At 49.1% G+C, this 15,328-nt stretch overlaps 1 protein-coding gene across 1 annotated transcript in view; it reads left to right on the top strand.

Annotated features, from left to right (window-relative positions):
• slc9a2 (solute carrier family 9 member 2) overlaps nt 1–14,740 on the top strand; it is a 94,425-nt gene extending 79,685 nt beyond the window's left edge. Inside the window, exons 10-12 of the mRNA XM_038818720.1 lie at nt 9,923–10,045; nt 11,157–11,244; nt 13,012–14,740. Coding sequence (XP_038674648.1) covers nt 9,923–10,045; nt 11,157–11,244; nt 13,012–13,388 — 588 coding nt within the window. The 3' untranslated portion in view covers nt 13,389–14,740. The remainder of the gene's footprint in view (nt 1–9,922; nt 10,046–11,156; nt 11,245–13,011) is intronic.
• Nucleotides 14,741–15,328: the final 588 nt, after the last annotated feature.

Genomic DNA, 15,328 nt, shown 5'->3' with positions numbered 1-15,328 from the left:
CCGCACAACAAGTGTGACTGGGCCAATGTACGTGGGACGCTCTAATCGCCTCCAGGTTTGCCGACTACGGTGCCTGGCCAGCGGCACAGACCTCTCATCCCACCCCTACTGACCACACCACATCCACCACCCCCCCCCCCCCCCCCCCCCACTGACCACTCCCTCCCCTTGCACCACTCCATCTGTGACCCCCTCTGTGATTCCTACCTGCCTCACCACGGGACGTGGGTCCTGGGTTGGCAGTAACATCGGATCTGGTGCATGGGATGGAGGGTGACGATGACCTGCTCTGCGATGAGCTCTGCTGCTCGCAACATTTGACAATGTCTGGCTCCTGCCAACGGTAGCACATTGCACTGCCCACCTGGCTGGCTGTAAGCCCCGGCCCTCTGCCCAGCACCCTCCCCCCGCCCCTCTACAGCCAGCCCAACCTGTCCCTCACACCTTTCTGCCAGAGCACCGAGGCAGCATGTAACATAGTGAACATATATATGTTGTGAACATATATATCCAGGTTAGTGCCCTTGCTGTACCCGTACCAACCTAACTAGTGTCTACCTTTCTGGCCTTACGAGCCCTAATCCTACACCTAGGTGGATCCCCAAGCAGTACATCAGGAGTGGACATGGCCTGTTATGATTTCCGCCTAGTGACCTTTGGCGGCGTCTTCTGGGGCTATTAGTCCTGGGTGTTCCCGACTAATGTTCGTCTGTCCCACGTGGCCTAGTGCCACCTTGTTCTGCCCAGTGCTCATGTGATGCACCAGGTACAAGAGTGGTGGGGGGGAGGGGGGGGGGGGAGGGAGGCGCAGCAGAAGTCACCGGCATGGGCTCCATCACCTCCTCCCTCGGGGTGCCCGAGGGCCCCCGGGCTACTCCATGGTATGGGGCTACGAGCAGAGCGAACCCCCAAGGCTCCCCCGCCACCTGCGCTGCCAGTTCTGGAGGTCCACTCCCATCTTGACTAGTATCTTCAAGCTCGCAGCCATGGAGCACAGGGAGTGGACCATCTCCCTCCGGGACTGTGTCACATCACTCTGTGACTGTGCCACCACCTTCTGGGTCTGTGTCACCAACCAGTGACTGTGCCATCTCCCTCTGTGTCTGCCACATTGGCCAGTGCCCTGAAAATGCCGCCGACTCTTTCAGTCGTGGCCTCGGCCACCACCTGCACAGATTGCCCCAGGCCTTGGACAATTTATTTTTATAAATTTTGAGTACCCAATTCATTTTTTCCAATTAATGGGCAATTTAGCGTGGCCAATCCACCTACCCTGCAGTATTGTTGGATTGTGGGGGCGAAACCCACGCAAACACGGGGGAGAATGTGCAAATTCCACACGGAGAGTGATCCAAAGTTGGGATCGAACCTGGGACGTCGGCGCTGTGAGACAGCAGTGCTATCCACTGCACCACCGTGCTGCCCCAGGCCTTGGATAATTGACCCATGGCCAAAGCCTTCACCCCCAAGGCCCACACCGCGGACGGCACCCATGCAGTGTTGGCCTGGGTGGCACACATGGTCTGCGCTACCTCCTGTTCCTGCAGGCGTTGGATGTTTGCTGACACCCCTCATGGAGTCCCTGGCTCCGCAACTGCTTCCCCATAATGGATGGGACGACGGTTCCAGAAGCCCGAAACCTGTGTGGGCGGCAGTTAGTCCCTGAGGTCAGCCCGCCATCCAACCATCCGCCCCCTCGGGGGTTCCTACCTCCACCTGTTTTACCACAACACGTGTGTGGTTTGCATTAGATCGTTCTCGAGGAGCCTCTTCACTGAAGTGCTCAACCAAGGTGAGCGTCCCTGGGATGGTGGAGGGTGTTGGAGATGGCTGTGATTGAAAGTCGGTGCCTTTCCGGAGTGGAGCACGGGATGCGAGTCGAAGGATCCTGTCGCCATCCATGTCCTCATCTTCGCTGCTCTCCACTTGTGGTTCTGTGTAGCGTCGGGGGGGGGGGGGGGGGGGGGGGTGGGGGGGGGGGGCGGGGGCACCAGAACAGCCCGTGTCATCACCAGGAGCTCCTGCAAGACATAAGCCAGGACACATGATGCATGTGAGGAGGTGGGGGTTGCGTGCGGATGGGTGGACAGTGGATGTAGGGCTGGTGGTGGTCGTGGGGGTGACACACTTGCCATGGAGAGCCGCAACTCAGCAGGCTCTCACTTCCTCCCCCGCTTGCGCCTGGATGAAAAAAAAACTAAAACAAAATTCAGGAACTGCGCTAGGAGAGTAAATGATAAAGTGACAGACAAAACTAGGATTAAGAACAATATAGAGGAATTACTTGACCTAATACTTCCTGAAACTTGTTAGTCTATTTGATGGGGTACAGGGCCAAGCTTTCATGCTTCATCTGCTGATGAGGTGTTTTCAGCTGCATTAATTTGGCTGGAACAGTGGTGGACAATCTGCGGCCCGTGGACCGCATGGAACCGATCAGGATTCTCTGTGTAGACATGATGTTAAACATAATCTTGCTGGTTTCCATCTGCATAGTTTTTTCGTACCATTAAAGTCATAGGCATAGAAACCAAGGGCACAAGAAGTGAGGTGCACACAGGTTGCAAACAACATTGACTCTGAGAGCTGTGCACACTGTGTCTAAACAAGACGCAAATTGAAGCGTATTTAAATTCATTGGCGGTATGCGGGAATTGCTAGTTAGGCCAGCATTTATTGCCCATCCCTAGTTGCCCTTCATAAGGTGGTGGTGAGTTGCCTTCTTGAACTAATGCAGTCCTTGAGCTGAAGGTACACTCACTGTGCTGTTAGGGAGGGAGATCCAGGATGTTGCCCTAGCGACAGTGTAGGAACGGTAATATATTTCCAAGTCAGGGTGGTGAGTGATTTGGAGGGGTACCTCCAGGTGGTGGGGTTCCCAGGTATCTGCTCCTCTTGTCCTTCTAGATGACAGTTGTAGTAATCCACGGGAGGCAGGAGTTCCGTCACCACACCAATATTTATTTACAATAACGATATTACAGGAGCAGCTACAAACAGTGCTGCTAGCAGTCCAGTCAACTTAAGACTCTTACAAAGCCTACACAGGTGATTATATGGGCCCCCTCAATGAGCTATCATTGAGGGAGCTCATACTCCAATTGGCCAACCAATAAAGCCAATTGGAGTTCATTACAACAGTCACTGTCTGTATGGATTCTGCACGTTCTCCCCGTGTGTGCGTGGGTTTCTTCCGGGTGCTCCGGTTTCCTCTCACAGTCAAAAGATGGGCAGGTTAGTGGATTGGCCATGATAAATTGCCCTTTGTGTCCCAAAACAAAAAAAGTTAGGTAGGATTAGGGGGATAGGGTGGAGGTGTGGGGATAGGGTGGAGACATGGGCTTAAATCGGGTGCTCTTTCCAAGGGCCAGTGCAGACCCGATGGGCTGAATGGCCTGTTTCTGCACTGTAAATTCTACGAACTTTCCACATTGTTGGGTAGAGGTCAGCATTTTAGTTAAATTGGAACAGCTTGGCTAGGGGTGCAGCAGGTTCTGGAGCACAAGTCTTCAGTACTATTGCTGGAATATTGTCAGGGTCCATAGCCATTGCAGTATCCAGTGCCTTCAGCCGTTTCTTCATAGGGCAACACAGTTGCACAGTGGTTAGCACAGTTGCTTAAACTGTGGAGCAGACAGAGATGGATCATCCACTCGGCACTTCTGGTTGAATATTGCTGCAAATGCCTCAGCCTTGTCGTTTGCACATTTGTGCTGGGCTCCTCCATCATTAAGGATGGGGATATTTGTGGAGCCTCCTCCTCCAGTGAATTATTTAATTATCCACCACCATTCAGAGCTGGATGTGGCAGGACTAAAGAGCTTAGATCTGCTGTGTTTGTTATGAAATTGCTTAGTTCTGTCAATTACTTGCTGCTTGTGCTGTTTAACACACAAGTAATCTTGTGTTGAAGCTTCACTAGGTTGACACCTCATTTTTTGGAATGTCTGATGTTGCTCCTGACATTCTCTCCTGCACTCTTCATTGAACCAGGGTTGATCCCCTGGCTTGGTGGTAATGGTAGAGTGGGGGATATGTCGGGCCATGAGGTTGCAGATTGTGTTTGATTACAATTCTGTTGCTGCTGATGGCTCCAGCACTTCATGGCCGCCCGGTCTTTTGTTGCTAGATCTGTTCGATGTCTATCCCATTTAGCAGCGTGGTAGTGCCACACAATACAATGGACGGTATCCTCAATGTGAAGACGGGAATTTTTCTCCACAAGGACTGTGCAGTGGTCACTTCTACCAATACTGTCATTGAGAAATGCATTTGCAGCAGGCAGGTTGGTGAGGATGAGGTCAAGTTTATTTTTTTATTACTTTATCAGAGTTACAAAGCCAGGGCTCAGAGTGTGGACAGAGGCGAACCCCTAATCCAGCTCCTTGTCTGCTCCAAAAACCAATTCAAATTGAATCCAATTCATGGTCCCCATAAAGGAGACATACCAGGGGCGAAATTCTCCAACCCCACGCAGGGTCGGAGAATCGGCCGGCGGCGCCGATATTGCCGCTCCCGCCATGTTAAAGATTCACCCACCTGCCATAAAACGGCGTTCTTCAAATCCCGCCGGCCACCTTGGATAACGGCTGGCGTCGGCAAAAATCAAAGCAGGTTTATAACGGCGTCAACCATTGATTGGGGGGGGGGGGGGGGTAGAGGTGGGGGGGGGTGGGGGTAGGGGTAGGGGGGGTGGGGGTAGGGGTAGGAGTGGGAGGGTGGGGGGTAGGGGGGGTGGGGTAGAGGTGGGGGGGTGGGGGTAGGGGGTGGGGGTAGGGGTAGGGGTGGGGGTAGGGGGTGGGGGTAGAGGTAGGGGGGTAGGGGGGGTCGGAGTAGGGGTAGGGGTAGAGGTAGGGGGGTAGGGGTAGGGGGGTAGGGGTAGGGGGCAGCGGCGAGCAGAGGGGGGGGGCGACGGTGCGTTGGCCCCGGGCATCCATTGAATGGGGGCATCAGCAGATCTTCCTCAAGGCTCCCCTTCCTCCCAGCTGCCTTGTCTTTGTTTGAGAGGGAGAGAGAGAGGGAGATTGTGGGGACAGACAGAGAGAGAGAGAGACAGGGAGAGGGAATCCCGTCCGTCCTCTGGCTGAGAGCAGGGCTTTGGTGAGTATATTGCAATCTGCCTAAACCCAGGAATATTGCCTGGTTAGAATGCAGAGGGAAATGCTGGGATCTCGGGGTGGGAGATGTGTCTGGATTTGTCTATTTCTGCTTCAGCCTCTGCGATTTCAGGTCAGTTTCACAACAACAGGAAAAACGCGCGGAGAGAGAGGGAAAAACTTTTGGCAAAGTTTCTGGGTTCTGCCTTTATAATTCACAGCACAGAAAGGGTCCAATGGATGCCCGGGGCCAACCCACCATCGTCGCCCCCCCTTGCACGCCGCTGCCCCCTACCCCTACCCCCCTACCTCTACCCCTACCCCGACCCCCCCACCCCCTTACCTCTACCCCCACCCCTACCCCCACCCCCCCTACCTCTACCCCCCTACCTCTACCCCCACCCCTAACCCCACCCCCCCTACCCCCTCCCCCACCCCTACCCCCCCTCCCCCCCCACCCCTACCCCCCTCCAACGCCGGGCGGCGTTGATGATGTCGCCCGACGTCAACCGACGCGCCACTTCCGCAGCGGGTGAAACTGACGCGTACAGCATCACTCCGCTGCTGGCCCTTTCGGGACGGGAGATTTAGGGCTTATAAGCGGGCCCTGACACCGGAGTCACCAGCGCCGTTTTTGCCCGCCGGTCAAGGGCGTCACGAAGGTCTTCAGTGAATTTCGCCCCAGATCTGAGCCAAAAGGCTCAATCTACGCTCAATCTTTGCCAAAAGGCCGAGAAGCGATAAGTATGTTTTAAAAAAATAAATTTAGAGTACCCAATTCATTTTTCCAATTATGGGACAATTTAGCGTGGCCAAACCACCTACCCTGCACATCTTTGGGTTGTGGGGGCGAAACCCACGCAAACACGGGGAGAATGTGCAAACTCCACAGGGTCAGTGACCCAGAGCCGGGATTGAACCTGGGACATTGGCACCGTGAGATAGCAGTGCTGACCGCTGCATCACCATGCTGCCCGGAAGTCATGTATGTTTTTGGTTCCCTCACCACCAGCTGCAGTCCCAGTCCAGCAGGTATATCCTTTCGGACCTGGCCAGCTCTGCCTGTGGTGGTACTACCAAGCCACTCTTGATGTTGGACAGTGAAGTCCCCCATCCAGAGCATATTCTGTACCCTTGCCACCTTGAGTGCTTCTTCCAAGTGGTGTTTGACATGGGCAGTACTGATTCATCAGCTGATGGTGGCCAGTGCATGGTAATTAGCAGGAGGTTTCCTTGCCCATGTTTAACCTGAAGGCATGAGACTTCATGGGGTCCTGAGTCGACGTTGAGGACTCCCAGCGCAACCCCCTGACGACTGTGTACCACTGTGCTGCCACCTCTGCTGGCTCTGTCCTGCCAGTGTGACATGGCATACCCAGGAATGGTGACAGTGGTGTCTGGGATATTATCTGCAAGGTATGATTCTGTGAGTGTGACTATGTCAGGCTGTTGCTTAACTCATCTGTGAGACAGCTCTCCCAACTTTGGCACAAGCCCCTAAAAGTTAGTAAGAAGGACTTTACAGGGTCGACAGGGCTGGTTTTACCATTGTCGTTTCTGGTGCCTGGTGGTCCATCTGGTTTCATTCCTTTTTTGTGTTTTCGTAGTGGTTAAATACAACTGAGTGGTTTGCTGACCATTTCAGAGGGCATTTAAGAGTCAGCCACATTGCTGTGGGTCTGGAGTCACGTGTGGGCCAGACCGGGTAAGGCTGGCAGATTTCCTTCCCTAAAGGACATTAGTGAACCAGATGGGTTTTTATGACAATCAATATTGGTTCCATGGTCATTATTAGACTTTTAATTCCAGATATTTTATTGAGTTTAAATTCCACCACCTGCCATAGTGGGATTTGAACCTGGGTCCCCAGATCATTATCCTGTGTCTCTGGATTACTAATCCAGTGACAATACCACTATGCCACTGCCTCCCATAGTTTTATTAAGATATGAATATTTAAGCATTAAATGTATTCTATCTTAGTCATGGGATCATGATTAGTGAACATGCCCGATCTTAATCTTGCAACCCACTGAGATGGAGGGGCACTTGTGTGGCCCACTCACCTGTCTAGGCTGCCCATCATGCTGTGCTTACTGTGCTCAGTAAAGACAGACAGAGCTGGGAAGAAGGCTGAGATGCTAGAAAGATACCTGAAGTGATTTTCAGGATTGTGAGATTTGAGTGGAATGTGAGTTGAAATAACTCAGGAAGTTGGTGTCTGGATCCCTGAATTGGTGTAAAAGCTGCTAAGACAAAGGAAACCTAATCCTGGACTGGATTCGCTGTTAAAAGTGGAGAGGAAGCATGGGTTAAATAACAATTTGAAAAACGTGGACTAAGGGCGTGGTTTAGTGGCTTTGTTGCGCCTGACCTGGTGTTGAGACGAGGCCATTGAATCTCCCGAGAGGCCTCTCACAGGATTTGTGATGCTTTAAACATCTCCAAGATTCAATAGATTCTCGCGAGACATTGCGATCTGGAACTTGTTCTCGTTGGGCGAGATCCAAATCTATACATTTAAATATCCGGTAGCCAGGTTCGCTTGGCACACATTGGCCATGCTTGGGAGACTTCACCAGGGCGTTCTTTAGTCCTGGACACAGATATGTGGACCAGGTGTAACGGCACCTGGGGGGGGGGGGGGGGGGTGTCTCAGACCATTGGAGACCCCTGGGTGGTTGGGGACAGGGGCAGGGTGACACCCTGGCCCACCCCCCGGCACACGTGCACTTTGGTGTGTTGCCTGTTGGTACAGTCAGGGATCGGTCCTGTAAGACCTTTCCAGGTAGAGGGGGGCGAGAGTGTTTCTCCAGTGCCTCCCCATGGTTTTGGGGGGGGGGAGGGGGGGGGGGGGGGGGGGGGCGAGTTGAAGTGGGGTCAAAAATTTGAGGGGGAGTGCAGATCGACGCAGTCAAAGAAAATGGTGGCTAATTCTGCGAGAAGTCCTTTCTGCTTAAATTGCTCCTAAGTCCAGCTTCGGCACAATCTTCCCAAGGCCAGAAAAAATAGCAAAGTGCCATTATTGGCGAGAAACACCCCGCTAAACGTGCCGTTCAGCAGACTTTGGGTGTGATCTACCAGCCGCATTGTGTCCAACCAGGAGCGTGGGTTGGCCAGTAGATGCTGGGTGAGGCCTCCTGTGGGCTTCCCGGCAGCCATGACGCTTTACGGGATCTATCCAAGCCCCACGAGGCAGCACGACCAGAATCCCGGCCACAGTAGGCGGGAACAGGCCATGCGCACTTAAGCCGATTTTGAACCTACTTACCCAGGGTCTGCTGGCCACCCAGGGATGCCTCAGTCGGGCACCATTCAGTGCTGGCCAAGACAAACGTGGACCAGGCGTAACAGCATCCAGATGGTCTCCTGGTCCGCTGGAGGTCCCTGGGTGGTCAGGGTTAGAGCAGGGTGGCCACTGGCCCTCCCCCGGAATGCAGGCATCTTGGCACTGCCAGCCTGGCACTGCCAAAGTCCCCAGGTGGCACCACAAAGCCAACAGAAGCATTGCCAGGGTGGCTCCTGGTGGGGAACTCACCGACGGGAAACTCCCAGCAAAACCTGCCCCGTGGGCAGCACGGTAGCATTGTGGATAGCACAATCGCTTCACAGCTCCAGGGTCCCAGGTTCGATTCCGGCTTGGGTCACTGTCTGTGCAGAGTCTGCACATCCTCCCTGTATGTGCGTGGGTTTCCTCTGGGTGCTCCAGTTTCCTCCCACAGTCCAAAGATGTGCAGGTTAGGTGGATTGGCCATGATAAATTGCCCTTAGTACCCAAAATTGTCTTTAGTGTTGGGTGGGGTTACTGGGTTATGGGGATAGGGTGGAGGTGTTGACCTTGGGTAGGGTGCTCTTTCCAAGAGCTGGTGCAGACTCGATGGGCCGAATGGCCTCCTTCTGCACTGTAAATTCTATGAAATAACACTTAGAAACTTTCCTGTTAGATTGCGCGGGTTAACTCAAGCCCGCTGAATCCCGCCCAGATTTCGAAATGCAAGTCGCTTAGGAAAAGCATTATTATGAGAGAAGATTTTAAAGCCTGTTTTTGGAAGTGGAGTTTGGAAACACTTCCATGTGACCATCATCTGGGGGGATTCTGAGGAGAAAACCACACACACTAACTTGGGTTCAAAGCGGAGTGCGTTTATTTGACCACTGTCATCTTGTGCCTTTATGCAGTACTTTTTGTGTTCATGAGATCATTGTAGCTAAGTTGCGCTTTGTAATTCATGTTAATCTTTAAATCCGTGTGCATTTGTACAGCTAAGGAAGGGGGGGGGGGGTGGAGAAGTAAAGCAGCATTGTAATCTAATTCAATGGTTTCCATGAATAACAAAGATTTTTTTCTTGTTGAAATTAATTTGTGGACCTGTGACTCTGTTCCTCCATGTTTTATAAAAGAAAATTAGTCTTTTGAGCCAGGGTTCCATTCTGGGATCTTCCCGTCCAGTTATAACAGTTGCATGTTGAAACTGCACCATCTTCAAAGAAAAAGTTTATTTTATAACTGAATATGCCTTTAGACATATCAGATTGAAACATCGCACCCAATCACTTATGTGACATTGCCATGTATGTGAATATCATAGCCTGTCCTTCCACTCAAAATATGTTTCTTATACTATCTGTGAAAGTGGTGCCATTTTTGAAAGAAACTTCCTGAACACAGCTCGTGCAAGATGACAGCACTGCTGAAAGCATGCACTCTGGGTTGAGCAAGCTGCTGGTATACCATCTATTGCCGAATGTACACATAACATTTAAGACAATAAAATATTTCCAGTATTTGTATTAATAAATATAAATTCATGTACCTGATTTCACAGACGCCATCATACAACAGACACAGCCTGCCTAGAGAGGCCAATGAGAATCAGGTGAAGGAAATCCTAATCCGACGACATGGAAGTCTACGGGAAAGTATGCGGAAAACAAAGAGCGCCCAGCAGGTAATTCCCTGAAATCCTCACAGCTTTGTATGTTTGCGGGCAGCACGGTGGCGCAGTGGGTTAGCCCTGCAGCCTCACGGCGCCGAGGTCCCACGTTTGATAACGGCTCTGGGTCACTGTCCATGTGGAGTTTGCACATTCTCCCCGTGTTTGCGTGGGTTTCGCCCCCATAACCCAAAGATGTGCAGGGTAGGTGGATTGAACATGCTAAATTGCCCCTTAAATTGGAAAAAACTAATTGGGTACTCTAAATTTATTTTAAAAAAAAGCTTTGTATGTTTGCCCGATTCTGCATATGAAACATGAACTTGTGGCGAAACTACGGACAGTTCCGTATTATTCAGAAACAGCATGACACTTGAGCACTGATGTGTTTGGGTAACTGGGAATCTAATTATTGAGTATTTAACAAAGTAAGCAATGTTTGTTTTCAAATATATTGGGCAGGATTCTCTATTTTCATCCGTGGTAGGACCCGTTGCAAGAGGAAATGGAAGATTTTGCGTTCCAGCCAAAACCTCATTCACTTTCAGCAGCACTGGAAAATCCCAGCCATGAATGAGATTAATATATGTATTTACTTTTGGTGGAGAAAAAGTGTGCGCAACTAAAATGAGCAATTTTATCCAAGTGCTGATGACAATCTGTAGAGGGAAGAATGAGGGGATATAGCAGGAAGTATGTAGGAGGCAATATCAAAAACAGTTCTCCGTTGCTTAAAGACAACCATCTGACTCATTATCACAATTTGTACAAGGAAGATTTAAAAAAAACTACTACAAGGGGTAGTCCCTTCTACCTTTCCAAGCTGATAGGAGTTTTACTTTGAGGGATTAATTTAAGGGCAGAATTTAAAGTTTCAAGTAGTTGATCCTCCACCTACCCACAGGTAGGTTTGTAAATGAGTTAAAGGGGAAAATTATAGTCTTACCCTTTCTTGCTGCACCTTATATAGAGTGTTTGGTTTTGATTTTGTTCAAAGGAACTTCCAAATTTGATACTTTAGTCCTGTGACAAAACACATTGTTTAGCAAATGTACACCGGTGCTCTGAGGATGCTGCTTGTGATGATCATTAAGTGGACCTCTCCTTTGCCCCTCTTTTTCCATAGTCAGGTGCTGTAAAGAACCGTCCATTTTCACGGCCTCAAAAGGCTCGGAGTCGTTCCAGGCCCAAAAGAAGGAACGTTGCCTTCACAGGTAATATGTGGTGTATTATAACAAGCTATTTTTATCCTCATTTTTACTTTTTAGAGTGGCCACATTTACAAAGAGGTGATGGAGAGATAGTGTTTGTTGTCATTGGAAGTTATAGGATCACTGATATTACAATTGGGAAATCCTGGCCGTTTAAAATTATATCTGCATGCAATGTTCACCACCAGGCATACTTTGAAGTTCCCAGTTCCCAACGTTGTTCTGTGGACTGACGTGGAAATTGTTCAGTTATGTAATTCTTATATCTGTGAGTGTGTGTACAATAGGGTTGCCCCCAAAAGGACCAGAAACTTAAGGCAGGTAATGTGACAGGCAGTTGGCGATGGCCCCATTCAATTTCCATCCTCTTCTGGGTGTTATGACAGTCATCTGTATCATCTTCTCAAGGGAAAATAGAGCTGGGTAACAAATGCTGGCCTTACCAGAGACACTTGCATCTTATGAAAGAACATAAAAAATGGAACTGGAGTGCCAAAATGAATCGAGTAGTAATTAATCAAGATCAAGCATGGATTCCAAGCTCAAGATAATAGGATGAGATAAATAATGCTGAGGCAAATGAGGACATTTTGTTTTGAGCACTCAATGTTTTGGCCTCAACTACTTTCCGTGGTAGCAAATTCTACAGACTTCCCACTCTCTGGGTGAAGAAATTTCTTCTCACCTTAGTCCTAAATAGTCCAGTCCATATCTTTAGAATATGACCCCTGGTTCACGACTCCCCAAACATCGGGAACATCCTTGCTGCACCTACCCTGTCTCTTGCCCGTCCACCCCGACCCACAGCCCACCTCCTGGCCACCCCCACCGCCCGTCCCTGGCAAAGGCCCTCCCGGCCAGCGGCACAACTGTATGGCGATGTTGGACACATTCCATACCCCCCTCCCTCTCCCTCAGCAGCTGCCACGCCGGTTTCACGACTTTTAAAAGCACAAGTGAACCGGGCCATCGGGAACACGGCCCATCGGAGGCAGAGAATCACGTAGGCCCCAGAGAATACCAGGTCAGGCCCGCTCATGATTTGCAAACGGTGTCTACTGTATATGCGTTCCGGAATTAATTGACGCCGCTGTCGAGGTGCTGGAGCATTGCGATTTAGCGTCAAATTGGAACCTGCCGCGATTTCAACGTCGGAACCAATTCTCCGCCCAATCGCCTTTCCCGATTTCGCCGCCGGCTAACAGAGAATCCCGCCCCTAGATCTTTTTAACAAGATTTACATAAATAAATAGATTTACCTATGATAAATCTATTAAGATTTATCGGTTGTTTAAATGTGATTAATATTAAAGCAATAAAACTGTCTGAAACCATAAAACATTTGAAGTTAGTAAGATCCTAAATTTTAACATTTAAGGATCTTTTAAGGTGTTGGCCTCCCCATTCATAAAACAAGAGGAGGTTTTGCGAGATCTATCCAGGTCTGAAAATTTAGGTGTGAATAATTCATAATTAGTTGGAAATTAGCCTAAATTCGAACCGTTCACATCTAAAACTCAGTGACTGAAATCACACACCCTTGATAGTAGCATTGGTTAACCCAATGTAACTTATAAACGATAATATGGGTGCTCCATCTAACACCAATAAACAGTGAATGTGCCAGTCATTGATAACCTGGATTATTTTATACACTGTTCAAATAGAATTTGTTTGTAAAGGATATTTCAGTCTAAATTGCCACTCTATTCTAATAATGTAAGGGAAGTGATTCCGTTAGAATCTTATATTGTGCTTTTTGATCTTTAGTGGGAGAAGACAGCAATGTGGAAACAGGTTCCTTGCAATTAGAGGATTGTTCGCAATCCGGAACAGGTCCATCATCTTGTCACCAAGACCCATTCAGAATGGAATGGAGGGATGAAATTCAAAGGGAAAAAAATGGAAGTCAAAGGCCTAATTCTGTCGACTACAATGATGGTGTATTAGGCAGTGGAACTGATGGTGGAAGGAGGCGAGCTTTGATGCCAAGGACAAGATTTGGTACTCTGAGTCAACAGGACCCTCACTGTCATGAAAGCGAAAGGAGCCGGCAAAGATTTGTGGAAATTGAACCAGTTAGTTCGACAGCTGAAGATGCACACGAAGACACTGAAAGCAGTAATCTTTTAATAAAACCAGAATGATTGCAATTGATAGGCTGCACTGTATAGATGTTTCTCACTAGACTCAAGTTATGATGCTCAGAAACCAAATGGGTTATTGTGTTGAATAATTTAACATTCATTATAATAATGGGTTCAGAAATTAAATGACCATTGATTTTGGACCCGAAGTAAATCCAAATGGCTCCCTACTTTCATTCAAGTTGGTTTCAGCTATTTTGATGGTCTGTTGACACTACCAATTATTCAACTCCAACTTTGCAAGCACCAATGAAAATGTGGTCCAGGCATGTCTTTTCGCTTGTGACTTTTATCATGGATCTGATCTGCAAAGCTGTGGTTTTAAATTTTAACTGAGGTTTTGTTTTTAAAAGATTTGCATTTATAAAGCACCTTTCATGAATTCAGGATTTCCTAAGTGCTTTACAATCAATGATTTTTTACAGTGCAGTCACTATTGTCATATAGGAATTAGAGCAGGCACTTTGCTCTCAGCTAGCTCCCACAAACAGAAACATCATAACTAGATCATCATTTAGTGATACCAATTGAAGGATAAATATTAGCCAAGATGTTCGGGATAACTTTCCCATTCCTCTTCAAAAATATCCTGCATTTTAATGCCTAACTGAAAGAATTGGCTGGGCTGTAATTTAAAATATCTAATTAAAAAGAACAGCACCTGCAACCGTGTAGCATTCCCTCAGTATTGCACTGGAGAGAAAACGTAGTTTTTGTGCTCCAGTCTTTGGTCTCAAATCCCTGGTCTCAAATTCAACTCCCTTTCTGTTCCACCTAGCCCTTCATCCATTTTCTATATCAGAAATATATCTATCTCCTTCTTGAAACCATTTAATGACTCCGACTCCACCGCACTATGGGGCAGCGAGTTCCACAAATTCACCGCCCTCTGCGAGAAGTAGTCCTCCTCATCCCAGGTCTAAATCTACCACCTCTCAATTGTTTACTCTGGAGGTATTCACCGTAGGCAGGGGAGGATAATCTGACATCCAAATGCAATGATTTAATCACCAATTTAACATTTTCCAGGCAATATTAGGCAATTGCCTCCTCACTGTGTCTTTCTACATTGCTCAGTGCTTTTCTTTCCCCCTCAGTTTAAATCACCTCCCTGCGTGGTTGGCATTCTACTAGCTGGGGTTGTGTCCATAAAAATCAATGCTTTCTGGAAAGTATTTCAGCAAATGTCTGACGTTTTTAAATACGTACATATTTCACTTCAGTTGGATTGTCTTTTCACACCCGAAATGTTGGGTGTGGACATGATGGCAGGATTCTCTGGTTCTGAAGCCAGAACTGAATCGGTGGTATTCTATGATCCTGATAGCGGTGCTGGTCCCAGAGCAATTTAGGACACGTTAATAGGCTATCACCAGTGCCACGTGGAACTAGGGCAATTCCATATCACACGCCAGCATGCATTGGAATTGCACTAGTTCCACGTGGCACAGTGGTAGCCTATTAACATGTCCTAAATTGCTCCGGGACCAGAGGCGTCGATGCTTTCCACTCCACACGTACAGTAAACGCCGGCCTCCGCAATTCTCCACCTCCACTGAAGAATTCCCGCTGGTGAGGTTCACTTGTGCTTTTCAAAATCGTGAAACAGACACTGGAGAGCTTGACAAGCAGGAGCTGCATATAAGCACTCCACACCCTCAACCCAGCCAAGATGATGGCACCGGTTGTACTGGAGCACACCCATCACATTGATGGGGTGGATGGGGCCAGAGGGTGCCTCGGGGTGTCGGCTTGGGAGGCACCCAGACAACCCGTGGCGCTAAATTCACAGTCGACAGTCAGCAGCATGCGCAGTCACATGGCTGCCTCGCAGGCTGCGGGCAATGATGGTCCGCGCTCAGACACCCCGATCCCACAGCCCACCTCATGGCTGCCTCCCGCTATTCCCCCCCCCCGGCCCTGCCAGATGTCCCCTGGCC

Source organism: Scyliorhinus canicula, chromosome 14 (assembly GCF_902713615.1).
Source record: "Scyliorhinus canicula chromosome 14, sScyCan1.1, whole genome shotgun sequence".
Classification (NCBI taxonomy): Eukaryota; Metazoa; Chordata; class Chondrichthyes; order Carcharhiniformes; family Scyliorhinidae; genus Scyliorhinus; species Scyliorhinus canicula.
This window is presented reverse-complemented; position numbering and strand designations above follow the sequence as displayed.